The 22,309-nt window shown below is 44.8% G+C and overlaps 1 protein-coding gene and 1 pseudogene across 3 annotated transcripts in view; both read right to left on the bottom strand.

Moving 5' to 3' along the window:
- Nucleotides 1-21,332, bottom strand: part of LOC148022065 (Pyridoxal-5'-phosphate-dependent enzyme family protein) — an 86,349-nt gene extending 65,017 nt beyond the window's left edge. The window contains exons 1-2 of one of the 3 annotated variants that reach the window (XM_087696692.1): nt 21,004-21,326; nt 20,752-20,826 (exon numbers count right to left, since the gene is read on the bottom strand). In XM_087696692.1, the coding sequence (XP_087552818.1) occupies nt 20,752-20,826; nt 21,004-21,201 (273 nt within the window). In that variant the 5' untranslated portion in view covers nt 21,202-21,326. Of the gene's footprint in view, nt 1-20,751; nt 20,827-21,003 lie in introns of all 3 variants that reach the window. The other 2 variants (XM_087696693.1, XM_087696694.1) reach the window with 2 other exon arrangements.
- LOC148022066 (uncharacterized) lies at nt 7,394-12,857 on the bottom strand (annotated as a pseudogene).
- Nucleotides 21,333-22,309: the final 977 nt, after the last annotated feature.

The raw sequence follows: 22,309 nt of genomic DNA, 5'->3' as shown, positions 1-22,309 counted from the left end.
AGGACAATCTATCTCGATCTCCGTGCCTAACCGGTCCCTACAAGTGGGAGAGGTGCATAGGAAATAAAGTGCCGCCAATAAACTCCTCAGGTAGATGGCCTCGGTGCTGCCATCGAAGAAAGCCCGATACTCAACCTCGGTCGTGGAAGCCGCCACCGTCTCGTGCTTACGGCTAGACCAAGAAATGGAAGTCATGCCCAAGGTAAAGAGGTAGCCACCATGAGAACGCCGGGTGTCATGATCTCCTACCCAATTAGAATCAATGTACCCTTGCAAACATAAACTAGAACCATATATCAAGCCATAAGAAAAAGTACACCGTAAATAACACAACACACGAAGACATGCAATCCAATGTGACATCCTAGGTGCTGTGAAATACTGACTGAATATGCTAGCTGAGTAAGCTAAAACTAGCCTAATATGAATTAACCAAAGAAGTTTTCCTACAATAGAACGATAAGTATGTGCATCGAAGGGATGTCCTAGGGTATCCTTTGACAAGTGGACAGTAGGATCAAGAGGCATGGCCATTGGCCGTGTTGATCCAAAGTGTGTTTTTCCACTAGCTGAAGTGTGTACTTCTGCTGTGACGCAGAAATGCATCCCCCAAAACGAACTACCTCCATCCCCAAAAAATAAGACAACAAACCAAGGTCTGTCATCTCAAAAGTAGCACTAAGCTTTGCCTTGATGTTTACTATGGCAGCAGAATCTGAGCCTGTGATGAGTAAGTTGTCAACGTATAGCAAGATATAGCTAACCCCCTCTACAATAGATCAAACGTATAAGTTCGAGTCATAAGGGGTAGAATGGTATCCATGAGTCCGTAAGAACTCATCCATCCTATGGAACCAAGATCACGGTGCATGCGTCAACCCATAAAGAGCTTTCTGCAAGAGAAATGCCTTATCCCTCGGGTTCCCTAAAGAAAAGCCTGATGGCTGCTCCACATAGACTTCCTCCTCCAAATAACTATTTAGGAAGGCACTCTTGACATCCATCTGATATATCGGCCAATCGTGGTGAGCGGCTAGTACGAGAAACAATCGGAAAGATGTCAAACCCGAAAAGTAGAAGCAAAGGTCTCTTCATAATCAATGCCATGCTTCTGTCAAAGCCCTTGCACGACAAGGCAAGCCTTGTACTTATCTAAAGTCCCATCAACTTTTAGCTTGGTCCTAAAAATCCGCTTTGTTCCGATGACTTTCTTGTGGCTCGGACGATCCACCAATGTCCAAGTCTCATTTCGATCAATACTCTCTAGCTCCTTCTCCATGGCCTCTCACCATTGAGGGTGTTGAAGAGCCTCCTACCATGTATCCGGCTCAGAATGCGCTATGTAATCGGTTGTAAACAACGACGCAAATGAAGCCTGAGGAGCAAACCGAGTAGATCCTCTAGGTCCCTCCAAAGTGGAATCCAAGGGTAGCATCCCCGAATCCTACATGGTCTGCTGGTACCAGCAAGGTAACAAGTCTCGCGGAGGAGGCCTGGGAGATGAAGAATCTGCAGGAATGTCAAGAGCGGGAAGTAGACCAGGCTCAGTAGGCACAATCTCCAATGATGTGGAAGGAGGAATAGAATCAAAATCCTGTGCAGAGGATTGCACAATATCTCTCTCGTAAAAAACGACGTCCCTCCTAACAATCACCTTGTTTGTCTAAGGATCGCGAACAAACAATAACCTTTCACTTTGGAGAAATATCTGACCAAAAATAAGGAGATCAGCTTGAGAATTGAGCTTTTTTATCTTATCATCAAGAGAGAGAGAGAGAGAGAGAGAGAGAGTGTGTGTGTGTGTGTAGACACGATACCCGAAGACTTGGAAGTGGGAAATGACAAGCCAAGAGCCAAAAAATGCCTCATACAGTGTCTTTTGAAGAAGAGCCGCAGTCGGGCACCGGTTGAGGATGTACACCGAAGTGTTAACAGCCTCAACCCAAAGACGCTCAGAAAGCTTTGCTGCAAACAACATAGAGCGTGCCATTTCCATGACTGTCCAGTTCCTATGCTCTACGACTCCATTCTAAGAGGGGGAGTTAGTAGAGATGAGCTGGAGTGAAATGCCATGCTTCAGTAGAAACTCGGAAAACTCTTGGGAGTTAAACTCGCTACTGCTATCACTCCTCATGCAACCAACACGACGTCCAGTTTGGTTATGAACTAGTAGCACCCAAGCAAAAAAATATGTGAAAGCATCGAACTTATGCTTGAGAAAGTACACCCACATTTATCGAGAATGATCATCCACTATCAAAAAGAAGTACAGCGCGCCATTCAAGGCAGCAATGGATGTCGGCCCACAAAGATCAACATGAATCAATCTAAGAGGCTCCTCAGCACGATGTGTGGACTGCTGAGGGAATGGGATATGGTGTTGCTTTCCGAGCTAACAAGCTTTACAAACATCATGAGCTAGTTTTAGACGGGAAAGGCCCTCAACCAATTGACGACGGGATAACTCATAAAGAGAGTCATAACCAATATACCCTAAGCGAAAGTGCCAAAGACGCTCATTTGTTCGTAGGCTCCTGAGATGTGGCTAATGCTTGGAAGCTATGAAACACGGAATCCTCAACTGTCTACTTGGTCAAAAAGTGAGTCATATGGTAAAGGCCATTAGGCTGTGCCTCACCGTCGCGAGCAATAACTAAACCAATCTGAGAGTCAAGGATCTCGATTGTGGTTGATGTAAAGAAAACTACTCGCCCCAACTAGCAAAGCTGCTGAACAGATAATAAGTTCATCCCAAGCTGGGGAACATGGTATATATTGTCCAGCGAAGCCAAATCCAGACCCTTGTCAGTGGGGCAAAACTGACGCTACCTTGAGCCTGAATCTTGACAGAGGAGTTTCCTACGCAGACCCACCTGGCTGCATGGGCTCGGGTACGGAAAATGTCCTCTATAGGAGTCATATGATGTGTAGCTCCACTGTCCACAATCCAAACAGGAGCTGAAGTGCTTGGCTGTGACGAGTGAGCCTCTACGGTAACCTCATCAGGAGGCAACTCACAAATGTGGACGAGATCACATCTATTGTCTCTGTGGAGACGATGTAGGCCTCTGCAGACCACTCAAACAAGCCCTCTGGAGTTAAGAACATTGTCAACTGAGATGGCTGAGCAGTGGCAGTATGAGTCTAACCTTTAAACTGCCCCTTGCAATCACCCTGCCTCCCCTGCTTGGGGCTGCCCGACTGAGGGGCAGGGGTCTGAGACTTAGATTTGGATACTGTGCCTCTGGCCTTTGAGCAACACTCGTCATCAAAATGACCAGCCTTTTGACAATGTTGACAATATCTATTCTTTTTAGGTACATTCTTCCTGGGAGTTTCCTTGGGATTCCCCAAATTAAGTTTGTTTTTAATTTTGAGCGGAGGTTTGATTTTGTTTACCCTTCCCTTGTTGCCCCTTCTGAGAATGAGCAACAAGAGCCCCCTCTAAGGAAGAGTTCATATGAAATTGATCGAACAACCATGCGTAACGCAACAACTGACACTCAAATTCATAGAAACTAGGCATGGTAGGCTTTGAAACTATACATTTCACAAAATTGAAGTATTTCCTTGGAAGTTTATTCAAAAACAATGTGACTTGATCGTTAGAGAACTTGGAAGTCCCCATAGTGGAGAATTCGGTAAGAAGTCATCGGTACTCAGCCAAAGCATCTCAAAATTTCACGTCCGCGTGACAAACCTCCCCCTTGAAAACCTTGCAATCGTCCTCGATTGCACTGCATTGGGCCAAAGCAAAAATATATAGCACTGGAATTTTAATTTGGTATGACAGTCACCACAACATTGGCCACTGTTGTCGAGCCGTTGCATATGCGCAAAACTTATTGAAAATTTCCAGCCAGCAAAACATAATAAAAAACTGAAAAACAGTCCAAAACTGTTGCTAGAAACCATTGGATGCATCCATAACTCATGTTTCTCAACCGTTCTGACTTCAAAACCACAGTAAACCATATTCTCAGCATAAACCATGGCTGAAACTGTCAATGACATTCCTTTACATGCGGCTGTCCATGGAATCAGCTGTAAACCATTAAAAACTGAGCATGACCTGATCATAAACTGATCACGGACTGATATGAGAACCGATCACAAATGGCTGCAAATGTGACTCAAAACTTATCACAAGCTGATGGTAAAAAAAACTGATCAGAAACTGATGCAAAACTGATCCCAAAGTGATCATAAACGGTTCTCAAACTAATCAAAAACTGAGCTGAAACTAATCAGAAATTGATCTCAAAACTAAGGCAAAAACTCATACCAACTCGTCCAAAAACTCATGCATAAGTATAGTCTCAGAGCCGCGGTGACAACCATACTCATATACATGTATCTCACAGTGACTAGTACACCGAGTAGTGATCTCATGGCAGACATACTGTCAGCACAATACCTTGGATGCATGCTGAATACATCCAAGATCCACCACATATGAGAGCTGTCCAAAACCGGTGGAGTGGAAGTGCTACCTCCCCCTTGAGCATCACGCAATGCTCCGAACCCCCGCTCTGCTGAACCTGATTAAGCCCGATCCAAAGTCGGCTCTAACCGAAAGGCATCGAGATAAAGTTGCAACAACTGAGGATGCTCTGCCAAGTCATCCTCTTCCATCCATTTTGCATCCATTGGTGAATAGTTTTGAAACTTCACCAAATATCTTCTGAAAACTTTACCTCTGACCTTCCTTTCCTTATGTGCCAAAATTTGCTCGGGTATCAACATCTCATCTAGTTCCTCAACCTCTGGCTGAATTTCAGCAGATACATCTTCTGGCACATCACCACGAAAAGGTCTCAACAAACTGACATGAAAGGCATTGTGTATCCGCCAATGTGGAGGTAATTTCAGCCGATATGCAACATTGTTGATTCTTTCCAACACTTGAAAGGGCCCATAGTATCTCATGCTTAGCTTAGGATACAACCTCTCTCTTCCCTTCATCTTTTTCAGCCTTGCCTTTTCGAAACGCAGCAATACATAATCGCCCTTTGCAAACTGCAAAAACACGTCTATGGCGATCAACTATCTGCTTTTGCTTGTCCTGTGATCTCTAAAGTGCATACTTTATCTTTGCATAGGCTACATCCAAGCTTTCCACAAAGCGATCAGCCTCAAAGATCTTATCTATAGTGTGCAAAATAGGTGGAACCTTCTTGCCACCCTCAACCACCTCAAATGGAGCCTTGCCAGTGGAACTATGCACCATATTGTTGTATGCAAACTCAAACAATGGCAAATACTGCTCCCACTGTGTCTTGTGGTTTGAAACATAGCACCTCAAAAGATCCAACACTCTGGAATTTGCTTCCTCAGACTGACCATCTGTCTACGGATGAAAGGATGATGAGAATTTCAACATGGTACCCATATTCTCAAACAACCCCTTCCAGAATAGACTGGTCATCCGAGGGTCTCGATCACTAATGATCGACTCAGGCATACCATGATACTTGAAAATGTGCTGCATAAATAATCGTGCCATATGATCAACCTTTATCTTCTTCTTCACCGGAATGAAATGGGCTTGTTTGCTAAACCTGCAAATAATAGTCAATATCCCATCATTCCCTGTAGGTGTCCTAGGAAGCTCAAAGATAAAGTCCATAACAATGCTCTGCCAAGGCCTATCTAGAATAGGCAAGGGCTGCAACAAGCCCGGCATCTTTTGCCTGTCATGCTTTACCTTCTGACATATGATACATGCCCTAACATACTGCTCTACATCATGCCTCAAAGCTGGCCAATAAAAGAAATGCTCCACTGCCTTGACTGTGGCATCAATACCTCTGTGTCCTGCATACGTAGGAGCATGACTTTCAATGATTACTCTAGGCCTCAACTACTTTGTGACACACAGTCGTCCATGCATCATCAAAAATCCATCTCTTAACATGAAATACTCATGCCTTTGGCCATTGCAAAGCTGATCATAAACATTACAAAAGTTCGAATCAGCAGCATATTGCTTTTTCATAGCATCCAACTCAGTGTGATAAACCATAATGACGGCTGAAATTTGTGGCTTACGTAACAATGCATCAACCACAACATTCTTTTTACCATCAATGTGTACAATCTGAAAATGAAACATAGAGAGAAAATTTGCCCATCTCATATGCTTCTCTGACAACTTTGTTTGCATCAGAAAGTACCTCAAAGTCTGATGGTCTGTCCGCACTGTAAAATCAGCCCCCAACAAATAATGTTTCCACGTAGACAGTGCATGAATTACAGCCAAGAGCCCTTTCTCATAAACCTGTAAATTCCTCTCTGCACCGTGGAGAATTCGGCTCTCATAAGCCATAACTCGGCTATCTTGCATAAGGACAACCCTAATGCTGTTACCACATGCATCACACTGAACCACAAATGAATTCCTTAGATCAAGCAACACAAGCACAGGATCTGAAATCATCTTTTCTTTCAACTTTTCAAATGCTGAAATTTCCACTGCTGTCTATCTAAATGGCACATCTTTCTTTTGCAAAGCATGCAATGGAGATGCAATTTCAGCAAACCCGCGTATATACTTCCTATAGTAAGAACATAAACCCAAGAAGCTGCGAATCTCATGAACATTCTTCAAAGCTAGCCATGAACGTATTGCTTCAACCTTAGCAAGGTCCATACAAATACCAACAGCCGATACAATATGTCCCAAGAAGTGGATTTCATGCAAAAAGAATTCACTCTTCTTGTCATTAATAACCAGTCTATGCTTACGTAGCTCATTGAAAAAAATGTCCAAGTGCTTTCTATGCTCCGTCTCATTCTTTGAATAGACAATCATGTCATCAAAGAGAGTACCCACAAATGCTCTATGTGGCCGAAAGATGCGATCCATCATCCGATTAAAAGTGATAGGAGCATTTGTAAGTCCAAAAGGCATGACAAGAAATTCATATAACCCAAAAGATGTCCTAAAAGTTGTCTTAGGCATATCCTCCAGTCTAATGCATATCTGATGATATCCACTTTTCAAATCTATACAGCTGAATATTGCTGCCCCCTGCAATCTATCCATAACATCATCAATCCGAGGGATCGGAAAGCGATTCTTTATCGTGATCTTGTTCAGGTACGATAGTCAATGCACATACGCCATGAACCATTCTTTTTATGCACCAAAAGCACTAGAGAACAGAAAGGAGATGAGTTGGGCTGAATCAGTCCTTTTTCTAACAGCTCATTTACCTGACTCACAATCTCCTCCTGTTGGGCTGCACCGACTCTATAGGGTGGTTTATTAGGAGGGTACTTCCAGGGATAAGGTCTATGCCATGATCTTCGGGTCTTTCACGTAGTAGCTGCCCTAGAAGTGACTAAGAGAAGCAATCAGCATACAATTTCAGAAATGACATGCGATCTTCTATAATTTAGACATATTCCCAACATTCTCACTATCATCCTTATCCTTAGCAAAAACTAAATATGTTGAAAGATGATTTTTCATTACTTTAGAAATAGCAGCTGCAGATACAACAGGGACAGATTCCCCTTTCAACTTTACATCAAGTGTGAGTGTCTTTCACTTATGTTGAATAGTGATCTCTTTTGCATATAAATCAATCATTGCATGCATACGGTGGCACCATGGCATACCAAGCAACACATCACAACCCTCAAGTGGAGCAATGTAGAACTCTTCGTTGTCCACATATCCCTGTATGTGCAACCGAAGCTTTCCAATGAGTGGTGTGACAGGTTCTGCATAACCCTTACATGCCATTCCAACTTCCCCCATGGCTCCCATCTCATCCTCTTTGATGCCTAGACGGGCTGCCATATCAATAGAGATTAAGTTGGCTCGTGCACCATTATCAAAGAAGATCAACGCATGCTGATCCCAAATTTTGCCCCATGCTCTGCACAATTCAGTAGCATCATCATTGGGTTGATCACTAACAACATCGGGCACCAATCCCACTAATGTTTTGGGCCTTTTACCCTTAGGATCTCCCTGATTTTCTGATTTTGCAGCTTGCTGCCTATTGGGACAGTTCTTGGCAATATGACCCTCCTGTTCACAAATAAAGCATTTATTTGCAGCCATCAATTCCCTACGTTGTGCCAATGTTTTCGAGCCCTTTCTTTGCTGTTTTGGCCTCTTTTCAGGCTGGTTTTCAGATATGGCCATTTTCTCAGCCTTAAACAACCTTTTATTCGGCTTCTCCCCGCTCTCTTGGAAGCCCGAATCCTTTCCACACAGCAAAGCATTGGCTGTAGCAGCAGTCTCTATGAGCTGAGACATGCTAGACATGGTGGATTTTATGCCAAAATCCCTGAATCCTTTGGGCAGCCCACGTATATATTTTTCCACTTGCTCATGAAGGGGTACAGCACAATAAGAAGTGACGGGCAGCAATGTATCCCAAAACTTCTTATTGTATTGCTTGCTCTAAATTCTTGCATTCCTTTGCATCAAGCTTGTTTCAAGCTATCATGATGTCCACCTCAAAGGTACTAGTCAACCAATTCGATGCAAACATTTGCTTGAATTGTTACCATGTTGACGGTGCTCTACCTTGCATCAAGAGCGTGGACCACCACTGCAATGCATTCCCCTTCAAGAAAGTGGCTGCCTTTCGAATCTTAGAGGATTTGGTGAAGTTTCCCCCTGAATAGGCTGCATCAAACTGCTGAATAAAGGTCAAAGCCTTTAGCCTATCTTGTCCACCACTGAAGAACTCAAACTTCACTGTTTTTCCACCCTCATCATAGTCTTTTGCTTCCCCTTTGGGAGTCAAGTTGTCATACACTGGCTACTGCAAAAAGGGTGCATTTGCTGTATTTACATCATGACCAAGCCCAAATGAAGCATTTGGATGACCAGCAGTCATTCCTTGAGCCCCATAAGCATTCGGGGATGCAGATGCATTGCCAAACATTCCACTTTGTGCCCCAGGCATCAAGCCAATGCTACCATACATAGGGTTTTGCACATTTCCAGCCATACCCGAATACAATGAGCCTTGCACACCATGCATTGGCTGCTACATACCATAGGGATTTGTACCATGCATTCCCGTATGCGGCCCTTGGCCAACCATTGCATGAAAAATCGTGCAACCACCAAAGTATCCTGGCTGCCCCATCATAGCATGCATGCCCGACTGTCCAAAATCCATTGGATTGGCACTTCCATAATGGCCTTGCATTTGCATTCCTTACCCCATAGGTACCAACTGTTTAGCTTCATTGGTCTCTTTAGGAGCTTCAATTGAAGGATTTGGCACTACCTTCGGTGCACCTTGCTGTCCCGAAGGTGTAGAAGTTGACTTCTTCTTCTTGCCCTTGTTGTCCTTCTTCGGAACATTCAAAAAGCGGGTGAACTGAGGATCCTTTGCCAATTCAGCAAAGAGATTTGCTGTTGTCCTCATCTGATTCTTGAACTGGTCATCAAATTCCTCTTCACTTTGCTGGTCCTCTACCTCATGACGGCTTGAAGGCCCTGCATCTTGCCCAACAACAACATTTTCAGCTTGTTGTCCATCATGAGAGTCTTATCCAAGATTAGGCATTGCATTCCCTTCATTCCCATGAGAATGTCCATATTGAGAAGCATCATCAGTGCTTGATTCCATCTCACTGTATGAAGACATGTTGCTGTAATTTCTCAGCTGAGCACAAAAATCAGCACTAGCACAAAGCTTTGGCTTGCAATCAGGTACCTCGAGCTCACCAAATCAAGAGATTGAGTGCTTGTCCCGGCAATGGAACCATGAAACCAGCCTTCCTTCTCGGATAGGGTGGTTTAACCTGATTAAGCACTTAATTACAGCAATCAGCAAATGAACATAAACTGAAATGCTCACTTTACCTTCATAAACTTGGACAGTGGACACCTTGTTGGCCCCAAAACTAGCGCCCCTTCTGGTATTTCTTTAATTTCAATTGCTAATGGATAAATTACAAGCCGAGATTTCACGATCTCCTTGGTTGATTCAAAAGCCACTTGCTGTTCCAATAATCAGCAAAGCATTCGGGCAAATTGCCCCTTGATTTTCACCCAAGACTTGCTCTAATGGAACCCCAACTGGTCAAATGCTACCCCAAGTTCACAATAGATGGGCTGGCATCTGAAATCCTCACAATTCCACGAATTTCCGGTGCTGATTTCAGTGTACAATGCCTTTGACTGATGGCACGGGTCCCAAGGTGGCTGCTAAACCCTAAATAGTGCTGTAATTTAGGGTTTACAACAGTAAACTCTCTCTTGTCCACCAAATTTGGTTGTACTCTGCTACCAATGGTGGCTGAGAATGCTTGAGCATAGACTAGAGGAGATGAGAGAATGCTGTAGAAAGAGAGAAAATCAACTGAAATATATATTTTGATTCGTAGCTCTGATGACAAATCTAATGGCATCAACAACTTCAAAAGGGAAGTAAAACACCAGCTCAGCTATACCGAGCCCTCCTCTTCTACCGCCGCCTCTCTTGAGGTGGAAGAGAAAACCTGCTACCCCCTATCCTGTCGCGGCGCACGATCAATCATCGTCGCCTCTCAGAGCCAAATCTGATCACCTCCTCTCCCTCTACCAAGCTCCGAACGGCTGCAATTCAGCTTCCACCACCCTCCAACAGCCTTCTCCATAGTTGCATGGGAAAGTTTTGCCAAGTGGCAGCCTTCCTAATGCATTTTCAGCCATTAAATTAATTTTTTAGAATTAATTAATTTCAACCCTTTTGACCCTGCCCAAAACTAAACATGCCCATCTGTAATGAAATTGGCTAGGCCATTTGCAACTTGGAGTGGTTCCCAACCTCTGTTGACCCTTAGACTAGCATTAATTAATTAATTAATGCTAGTCCCTAGTGTCACCACTGACACTTAATGGCCAAACAATTGTCCTAGGGTCGAACCTGGCACCAACTGACCACCAAAATCCACTTGGCATAACTTAACACAACTTTTGCCTTTAACACCCACTGCATCCTCGAGGTCCTTGGCCCGTTCCCATGAAATAATTGCCATGTGCATCACATGTGCTAAACAACCTTGCACATTTGATTAATAACCTAATCAAATGTTACTAGCAAGATTAAAGCATCTCAAAATTTCACGTCCCTGTGACACACTGGCTATGTGGGCTCCGGCATTGGCTCCTCTCTCCAAGAAGTCTCCAAACATGTGATGGTAGATGAGTGACTGAGTCAAAAGGATGAGCCTGAATCTATAGGACAAAAATATGACCTCAATATGATCAGGTCAGCCGGCAATAAATGCTGAATATGACCAACATGAAGACCATACAAAAGCCTAAAATATCCTAAATAATGTGCCTAGCCCTAAATCATGCACAAACTCACACATAAGCTGACATATCTGCTAACACCCTCTCTCAAATCATGGGTGATCTAATACAATACAATGGTAAAATGAGAATGAATCATAAACCATACAACATAGAACCACCAAGTAGAACCATAGATACCCAAGCAATGGGTGATCAAGCCACCACCAAAGTCTCTCCAAGAGAACCTAATGTCGTTGTCAAGTGTACCAACTCCTGAAAAATAGATAAGATCATAGAATATCTCTATATTTGTCCCAATGTCTCTCAGTAGCATACATGACTAGCCTACCAAAAATGCCTTTGAAACATATGTGACCATGGATTCCCCGCCTTTGGTCAAACTGCCAAAGCGTCCCCTCATGTGAGCTCATGACTAGGAACCAATCTCACTATCTGTCTAATAAACAGCCCATCATGAACCTGGATGTCAATCCTAGCTCCAGGATTTGAACCTACCAAACTTCAATCGATGCGTCAGGGAAGTCTCTCTCTAGATCCTATGCACCTATATAGATATATAGATGAGGTACGGAGGCCCCATCTCACCACCCTCTCACACTCCCTCTCTTGCACTAGAGAGTCGTGAGGGATACCATCATCACCACCACTAGAAAGCAACTGAGGAAGGGACCATCAATCCCTTCCTGAGATCTAAAAAAGCTAACCCTTTTCACGCCTTGGACATCTCCTTGGTCAAAGGATCGGAGTCTGAGTCGAAGGCCGATTATAACTCATCGGAGGAGTCCACATCCCGCTTCGTCTTCATCTCCTTCTTCTTCCTGGAAGCCACTAACTCTTCGCAGTCCTTCCGTAAATGACCTTTCTTCCCACAGTGGTAACACTAGGTCTTCAACTTCTTCTTCTTCGAACCCCTCTCTGAAGCTGCAAGAGCCTCACTAGAACCTGACGAAAGCCTCCCCTGTAACTACAATGATACCTCATGCTCAAGCAGCATCAAGGTCATATGTGTAAAACTAATAGGAGTTGATAATATCTATGCCCTCAAAGCATTCGTCACTCCATCAAACATTGAAGGGCATTTGAAGAGTACGAGTCTAATAAGATGAGCCTCTGGAAGAGCTGTCTGCATTTGCCGAAGCTAATCTTGGATTTAGGTCACACGAAGTAGAAAAGATTGGATAGTATCTTTGGCCTCAAACAAAATTTGTTGGAGTTGTCCATAAAGAGTAATTGCCCATATGGTGGAAGGTGTCACGTACATCAGCTGCAACTTCGTCTATACTTTAGAAGTTGTCTTGTAGGAGGTAACCGCCGGTAGAACTTCTTTGGAAATACACCAAAGCAAGGCCGAGTAAGCACATGCATCATCCGAATCCCATGTAAACACCGCTTCCTCATGGTTGTCTTCATCGAAATTGGCTAGAACAAGAGAAGGCCGCTGAGGACGTTCAATAGCTCCACAAATCACATACCATAACCGCTTCTGTATAAACGAAGCCTTCATCACATCACTCCATGTAAGATAACCACATCCATATAACTTAACATCAGTGAACGTGCATGGAGGAGCCATCTGTAGATGATTTAGAAGAGAAGTAGAGAAAAGGAGGTATTTGAAGAGGGAACACAGCCAAACCACAAGCTCAAACTGCAAAAAATGAGAGTTCGCATGCAGTATTCACCAAAATTTGATCAAACCAAGAAGAAATCTGCTGTGAAAAGTCAAAAAATCAGCCAAAAACTACTTGAAACAGCAAAAACGGCCCGATAACGCAATCACCCAGTCATGAGGAGATGCAAACACACCAAAACGAAGACTAGAACTAACATGAAGGCAGAAGAGGGACTGGCAGAAGCTGTACGGATACTCATGTCAATAAAAAACGTAAGAAAAACAGGTCGCCTAGTTGGAGTAGCAACCGCCTGATCAGCAATGGTCAAAACAATCCTAAAATCAACAAAGAAAACACAGCTGGAGCATAAAACCTGAAATCCGATACCATGTCAGAAGTGGAGCAGCAATGGAAGCGTAAACATCTATTGTAGTAAACTACTAAAACACAAGACAAAAGAGAAAGGGAAAGAAAGAACACAATACAGATGAGAACTCAGATGCATGCTCGGAAAATGAAATCCATATATCCAAAACGAGACAGTCGCATACAACAATTAGTCACTAGCTGCATGGGCACTGGCATTGGCTCCTCTCTCCACAGAGTCTCCACACATGTGATGGCAAATGAGTAACTGAGTGAGGAGGAGGAGTCTAAATATATAGGACAAAAAAATGTCCTTAATATGATCAGGTCGGCCAGCAATAAATGCTGAATATGACCAATATGAAGACCATACAAAATGCCTAAAATATCCTAAATAATGTGCCCAACCCTAAATCATGCACAGACTCACACATAAGCTGACATATTTACTAACATAATTGTTAGCGATCAGACCCTGTCGGACTGCAGTCGGCCACGTGGCTGCCACGTGGCAGTCCGACCTGTTTCTGGACAGTCGGCTGGGCGCCTATTTTGTGGCTATTTATAGCCAATATTCCAGCAGTCTTCTCCCACTTTTGATCGCAGATTCAGGCCGGAGATTCGTGCAGAATTCATCTCTATCTGCAGATTTCAGGTTGGAGATCGTGCAGACTGCAGCGGACTTCGAGGTGAACAGCAGGTTACACCGTCGAGGTGGAGACATGCAGTCCCGCGCACTGCGCCCATGTACATATCTGCATATCTTTGTATACAGCACAGATCTTCATCTTCCACTATCTCTTTCTCTCTTCTCTCTGCGTTCTCTCTCTCTCAGTCTTGGTCCCACGCTTCCGCATCGCTGCACTCTGACATGGTATCAGAGTAGTGTAGAAGGGCTGACTAAGTGAAGAACCAACCTGAAGAGGAGTTCCATCGCGACACAAGGCTGCGTTTCCAGCGTTTGAGGGCGAGCGGGAGGGCTGCGCCTCGGAACAAGGCTGAAGCGAGCGTGGGCGTGGGGGAAAGGAGTCCAGTTGGTGGATTTGCTGTTGTTTGCTGCTGAAGAGGAGGAAGGCTGAGTTTTCAGTCTTTAAGTGCAGGTTTTGCTTTTTCATCGCCTCCGGCGGGTGAAGAAGGTTCGGGATGCGGAAGAAAGAGCCCTAGCAAGCTGCGTTTTCACAGTCAAAGGGGCTGCTTTTGCATTTGTGAAGGCATTACAGGTGAAGATGTCTACAGAGATTGACTTGGAGTTCCAGATGATCATGGATCGGAAGGTGCATGTCTTACCAGCTCTTCCCGCAGATCAAAAGCTCGATGGCGACAATTACCGCATCTGGCATGTGATGATGTTGGCCATCCTTGAGTCTTACGATTTGGCAGAGCTTGTACAGGAGGAGATCGACCGGCCCTCGGTGAGAGATGAGTCCAAACTCTCTTCCGATGCTCGTGCGGAGTTGGCCAAGGCACAGTCTCACTAGGACAAACTGAATGCCCGGATTCGTTCTTTTCTTTTTCTGTCTTGTACTACAGCCGTGATAGCCCACATCGAGCACTTGACAGTGGCTCGGGAGATATGGCTGGAGCTTGATCACATGTATAACCGGATGACCCTTATGAAGCGGGTTTCTTTGGAGGTGCAGATGCGGACCCTCTCCGTGAACAAGTCTTCTTCGTTGCGGGAGCACATCAACAAGCTTAGACAGCTTCAGATGCAGGTTTAGAATGCGGGGAAGCCGATTTCCTCCGAAGACATGGCGATCACACTTTTGTCCAAGTTGCCGCCACGATTCGGTGCTTTCTACTCCGCCCTTATTGCTTCGGGGCGTGAGTCTACTCTTCGGTGGGAAGAGTTGGTTCCTATGGTCTTGGACCAAGAGGAATAACTGAAGGGACAGCATGCTTCCAAGTCGGAAGCCTTGACAGGTCAAGCCTCTCAAAAGAAGGGGAAGGACCAAAAGAAGAAGAAGGAGGACAACAAGTCAAAGAAGGACAAGGACAAAGATTCCACATGCCATATTTGTGGAAAGACTGGCCATTGGAAGAAGGATTGCCCTGACAAAGACAAGAAGGACACCAACAAGAAGGACACGAAGGATTCTGGAGCGGTGGCTGCACCCTCATCAGCTGTGTTTCTTCATCTAGCTGTCATTGAGGACTCTACACCGAATGCTTCTGATGCTGCGATGACAGCTCCCCAGGCTCGAGAGTGGATCGTTGACAGTGGTGCCTCCTGGCACATGACTCCTTCATCAGTTGGTGTTGCCCAGTTGCGACCTTCGCGTGGGCAGATTCTCATCAGAGATAGCTCTTCGGTGTCTATTGCAGGACGGGGTGAGATGCAGCTTACTCCCGATGGACGTGGTGGTACCCATACCTCAGAGGTCTTGCATATGCCAGGTTTAGGGTATCATCTACTTTCGGTTCATAAGATTTGTTCCCTTGGACTTTTGGTGGAGTTTGACAGTGATTCGGTGCGAGTCCTTGATCGTGCGTCAAGGAAGATTCTCTCATCAGGATATGAGGAGAACGGCATCTACAAATTGACGTCTTCTAATGCCCTCCCTACTCTTCTTCTTACCTCTCAGACACAGTCAGAGCTATGGCATGCTCGGTTTGGTCACCTCAACTATGATTATCTTCGGAGGGCGTCACGTGGACAGCTTGTTCGAGGGTTGCCGGACATAGTGGTGAGCCAGCAGCCATGCGTCTCCTGCATTCGTGGGAAGCAGCATAGGGATGCCATTCCCAACAAAGCTTCGCGACGGTCTTCTTCACCGATGGAGCTTGTATCTACGGATCTTTGTGGCCCTATGAGGAACGAGTCCTTGAGAGGCAACTCGTACTTCAGGTTAATCGTAGATGACTACAACAGGATGACTTGGGCCTATTTCTTGGCGTTGAAGTTGGAGGCCTTCTCCCACTTCAAGGATTGGCTTCTCTTTGAGGAGAACCAATCGGGCCGACGATTGAAGACCTTGCGATCCGACAACGGTGGTGAATTTGTTTCTAATGAGTTTGCTCGTTTCTGTGCAGATAAAGGTATTCACTAGGAGTTTGCTAATACCAACACTCCTCAAGAAAATGGCATTCTTGAACGGAAGAACCGAAGTGTGATCGAGATGGCGCGCACCATGATGGAGCACCGACAGACACCTTAGTTTCTGTGGGCCGAGGCTGTGGCTACAGCAGTCCACATCCTTAACCGATCCTCCAATTCGGTCGTTGATGGGATGACACCTTTTGAGGCTTACTTTGGGACTAAGCCCGATGTTTCTTTTTTTAGGGTTTTTGGGTGCGATGCCTATGTTCACATTCCCAAGGCTCATCGTGATAAATTTGAAGCAGCTTCCCAAAGACAGGTGTTTGTTGGCTACAGCTCTCAGTCCCAAGGCTATCGTTTGTATGATCCCGTCAAGCGGGATGTGTACACCAGTCGAGATATGCGGTTCGTGGAGGTTCCGGCCATAGCAGAGGATGAGGAGCATCCCGTTCTTGGAGATCCAGGGGAGAGTTGGGCTCCCGAGACAGTTCCTTTGGAGCCCGCGCCTTTTGATTCCGATTCTGTTTTCGATACAGAGTCTACTGTTCCACCAGTCACCCCCGAGGAGTTACCACCGGTGGATATCCCAGAGTCTTCAGCTGATGGAGAGAGACGAGGAGAGGTCCGGCCTCCTCCTCATTGGGCCGGTGACACACTCCGTGATTCAGGGATTGAGGGGGTCCCTAAGGAGTGGGGACCGCAGGATGGTCTGCGGTAGTCGCGGAGGCACCAGGTACATTCTACGGAGCTTGTTTGCTCTAACTATTGTTTGATGACCCGTGTTATGCAGGATCGAGAGCCCACCTCCGTGAAGGAGGCTTTACAGCCCGCACCATGGAAGAAAGCTATGGAAGCCGAGTTGGAGGCTATTGAGAGGAATGGCACTAGGTCACTCGTGCCTCGCCCCCCGAATAAAAAGGTGATTGGCGTCAAATGGGTCTTCAAGACCAAGTACCTTAGCGATGGTTCTTTGGACAAGCACAAGGCTCGCCTTGTTGCTAAAGGTTTTGCACAGCGCCCAGGGATTGATTGTCATGATACTTTTGCCCCCACTGCTCGTATGGCGACTATTCGAGCTGTTCTTGCCTTGGCTGGCCATAGGAGATAGCGTGTCTACCAGTTGGATGTGAAGTCGGCCTTCCTCAATGGTGATTTGAAGGAGGAGATCTATGTAGAGCAGCCTCCTGGCTTTGGATCTTCAAATGGGAAAGTCTACAGGTTGAAGAAGGCTTTGTATGGCCTCAAGCAGGCTCCGCGTGCATGAAATGAGAAGATTGATTCGTTCCTTCAGTCACAATTGGGATATCGGCGTTCCAAGGCCGATCCGCAGCTTTATATATATACTTCCGAGGCTGGTTGTGTGCTTTTTGTGTTGTATGTTGATGATTTGATTGTCACAGGTGATCATACACAGAAGGTCAAAGAGACGAAGGCAGCTTTACATCAGACATTCGAGATGACGGATTTGGGTCTACTCCATTTTTTCTTGGGCCATGAGATTTATCAGTCTCAGAGGGGGATTTTCATCTCTCAGCAGAGATATGTACAGCTCTTGGTTTCTTTTGCGATGGAGGATTGTCGGACCATTTCTACTCCTATGGATCCGAACTAGAAGGCCACTTCACATTCAGCTTCTCCCATGGTGGATGCTTCCCGCTACCGTCAGTTGATTGGATCATTGATTTGGCTCCTCAACACTCGTGTTGATCTTTGTTTTGCTGTTGGTCTCTTGGCGGGGTTCATGAGTGAACCTCAGACGGTGCATTGGTAGGCTGCCCAACTGATACTTCGGTATTTGAGGGGGACATCTGACTTAGGGATTCATTATCCAGCAGGCACAGGTGGTTCAGATCTTGTACTTGCAGGTTGGAGCGACTCGGATTCGGCTGGTGATGTGGCTCTAAGAGGGGGTGTTAGCGATCAGACCCTGTCGGACTGCAGTCGGACTACACAGTCGGACTGCCACGTGGCAATCCGACCTGTTTCTGGACAGTCGGCTGCATTTGATGCAGCCGACCTGCATTTACTGGGCGCCTATTTTGTGGCTATTTATAGCCGATATTCCAGCAGTCTTCTCCCACTTCTGATCGCAGATTCAGGCTAAAGATTCGTGCAGATTTCATCTCTGTCTGCAGATTTCAAGTTGGAGATCGTGCAGACTGCAACGGACTTCGAGGTGAACAGCAGGTTGCACCGTCGAGGTGGAGACACACAGTCCCGCGCACTGCGCCCCTGAACATATCTGCATATCTTTGTATACAGCACACTTTATACAGCAGATCTTCATCTTCCACTGTCTCTTTCTCTCTCCTCTCTGCGTTCTCTCTCTCTCGGTCTTGGTCCCACGCTTCCGCATCGCTGCACTCTGACAACAATGCCCTCCAAGAGTACCTCCGAGAGAACTGACTGCACCAATGGTAACCTGAGAAATGCTAGTCCAAGGAATGAATAATCTCTAACAAACGCCACAATAGAATAGAATGCCACATTAGAACACCGCAATAGAATGCCACAATAGAACATAGTAGTAGAATACCGTAGTAGAACACGACAGTAAAACGTGGCAATACAATGCTGCAGTAAAATGTCAAGTGGAGATGGATACAAAAGCCACGAACTATAATGTCTTTCTTGCGCAGTGTGAACGGCAATGGAGAGAATGGAGAAAGGAGAGAAGAATGTGGAAGAAAGTGACAAGAGTGTCAGAAGGAATGAATGTGGGATGGTGGTGTGGTGTGGGATAGGTGGCCTATATATAGACCTCAGTGAGTCTAGGGTGGTGCACCATTGTGTGGGCATCCACTGAAAATATGCCTAGAATGAGGGCACCAACCCTTTTTGGGGCTATTAGTGTGAAACCCTAACCAAGGTGAAACCCTTTTTGGGGCTATTATGTGAAACCCTAACCAAGGTGAATAAATTGAAGAAGTGATTTCTCATTAGGCCTTACAATTGAGTTTAATAAGAACTCCTTCCGAGTTCTTGATGGAGCTTTTCAACAAGTTCTTTGTGTAGGTCATGAGGAGAATGGAGTCTAAGATGCAAACTTCATCAGCCTTTTCTTCTATTCTTCTTTCTTCTCAAACTTAGAATGAGTTATGGCGTGCTCAGTTTGACCATCTCAACTTTGAGTACCTTTGGAAGGCCACAATTTGTCATCACCTATGTGTGCATTGCCCGAGATTGGCGTGAGCCACCCGCCATGTGTTTCTTGCATTCAAAGGACAATTTGGCAGATTTGTTTATGAAGGTGCTTCCTCTTACATTGACATTGTCAGCCTACTATTGTACAATTAGTTCTCTCAGGCATAATTATGCATTTCCTATCAATTTGGACATTTTCCAGCAGTTGCCAAGTGTAGGTGCTTCAGTCCAGGTGGGTCAGACATTTAATGGGCAGGTGGGGTAGATCATAGATTTTCTGCATATTTTTTTGTACAGTCACCCAGATCAGCAGCTGATCAGCCACATTTTGCTGGCTGACCTGGTCATTTTATTGGCCTATTTTCTGCTTTTTTTTTTGTACAGCCACCCAGATCAGCAGCTGGTTGGCCACATTTTGCTGGCCGACCTAGTCATTTTATTGGCCTATTTTTTCTTTTTTATAGACAGCCTCCAGCCAGCCTACTTCACTTGTCTCTTTTCAGGTGGAGAGAGATCGGCCCACAGAGATACTTTGACAGCCCATTTGGACATCTGCCTTCTTCATTTCAGCATTCGTAGAAGCAAGTTCCGCTTTTTTGACTCTCAGCACCTCCCTTTTGCCTCCTCACACTTATTAGTATGTGGTCACTGGTCATGCCTGCATTTAGTGGTGCAAATCCTAATTCTTGCATGATCAAGATTCAAGCCCTGCTGCCTGCACAGCCTAGCAACTGCCTGGCACCATTAAAGTAGTGGAACTGCATATTTTCTGCAGCACCTGTGCATGATCATAGAACCTTGTGTTTTCAGCTGTGTAGGTGTGATGTAGCTGCATTTTGATCCTTGATAACGTTGCTTTAACACCATGAGGGTCCTCTTTGTTCTGAAATGCAAATCCTTGTGCCAGACTCTTCTATGACTGACAAGTATGAGGGAAAAAAGGGTATGTCAAACATGTGACTTCAAGAGCCACCTTAGTTCAGAGGGATAGATTTGTCAAGATTTTTCTCATCCATTCTGAAGTGGTTGGTTTTCCCCATAAAACATTTTATTATTTGATGAACACTGAGCTTGCCGTATCTGATAGCGACTGTTCAATGAACATGATTGCAGCTAAAACATGGATTCTACTGTAAACTTTTCTGTGGCAAATCTTCTGCCATGAGTTGTATGGACGTCAAGCTACGCTTTGACGTTTTCTTTTTAACAGCCTCGCATAGCGACATGCACTTGTCGTGTTATACAATAAGTATGCGTCTACTAAAGTATACACTATACAATTCATTTGCATGAGAACACCTCACCTCTTCAATTATTTGTACAGCTACCCTGTCTTTAACACTTCCCCCGGGGCTAAGAAACTCTGCTTTTCCCAGAATCTGTCAAAACCAAAATAATGCGTACAATGTAGCAAAACTCTCTCTCTCTCTCTCTCTCTCTCTCTCTCTCTCTCTCTCTCTCTCTCTCTCTCTCTCTCTCTCTCTCTCTCTCTCTCTCTCTCTCTCTCTGTGTGTGTGTATGCGCGTGCATGCGCGCACGGCCGAGAGAGGACTTACCTCACAACCTGTAGCCTGGGATAAGCTACGGATTCTGATGAGCGGCGTGTTGCCAATAGCATCGAGAACTCCACCTCTTCTTCTTTCTCTTCGTCCCCTTGCGCGGCGCTCATGGCGTCGAATGTAAGCGTAGATGAAAACCAGGGTGAGAGACGCTACGGCAGCGGCCAAGCCTGCTGCACCTCTCGGGTTCTTCATTGAGCATGGCGATGGCAGACGTGTAGAATGGAAAGTTCATCAAATTAGTTTACTTTTGACTGCGTGTAACTTTTGTATATTTTTGTGAAAACGTTCATAGTCGATTGATAATAGTGGAAGTTCAAATCACTTGGGCATCCCCATAGGTGTGCAGGAGGAAGGGAAATTTCTCAAATTCTCAAAGATGCCATTAATGCCATGGGGTCTTTCCATTTTTCATAGTTTTCCGAGCATAATCTAGTTCACAACTAGAGAGAAGGGGGCATCCAATCGATCCGATTGAGCTTTGGAAAGATTTGATATAAATCCATCAAAGAGGCTTTGAACCTTGCTTTCATAGTCCCGGGGCTTACGATTCTGTTATCCTATAATGTTTGCTAAATGCCATCTAAAGTCAATTAGATTCATTGTCCACCAACCTTTCACCTTCTCGATCTTTTCTATAGCCGATCAATTCTTGTTTACCTTTTTTGTTTAAAGTGCCAAAGTAAAAGGAAGATGGAGTATCACCTTTAGCCTCCCACTTTGCTCTGAGTTTGACTTTTTGTAGTAGCCAGAATTTTATGGGCTTCGTAAGTGTTAATAGATAGCTTAGTCTGTGTTACCATGTTTTGGTACTAACATATGTAAACACATTTAGGACCACCTAGGCACATCTTTCCCTCATTAGGAGGTTTCTTTCCCTCAACCTTATATACACATTTATTTACTTTCAGGGCATACTTAGTCTTATAAATTCTCTTTATAAATACTTCTCAACACTTTTTGAGTTGTGCTCTCTCAAGCTATATACTTAAATTCATGTATTCATAAATCCAACAATTGATATCAGAGCAGGCTTCAACCTCTCGAGCAGAGTTGTCAATATCTTTCACTTGGTTTCCTTACATTGAGACAAGATTTAATGAGTATTCACAAGTCGATAAACACTGTAACTAAGCCCATAAGGGCTTAGCATTGTCAATTTTTTTATTGGGTTTTGTTTTTGGCCTCCATTTGCATGATTGCTAGTGCTATGCAAGCTATTTCTTCTCTTTGTGTTGAATTTTTTACAATCATTCTATATATAAGAGCCCTTACAGTCTTCTTTATATTGTGCTATATAGCA

Source organism: Lygodium microphyllum, chromosome 17, assembly GCF_053477565.2.
Source record: "Lygodium microphyllum isolate KBCC chromosome 17, Lygodium_microphyllum_v1.1.10, whole genome shotgun sequence".
Taxonomy (NCBI): domain Eukaryota; kingdom Viridiplantae; phylum Streptophyta; class Polypodiopsida; order Schizaeales; family Lygodiaceae; genus Lygodium; species Lygodium microphyllum.
This window is presented reverse-complemented; position numbering and strand designations above follow the sequence as displayed.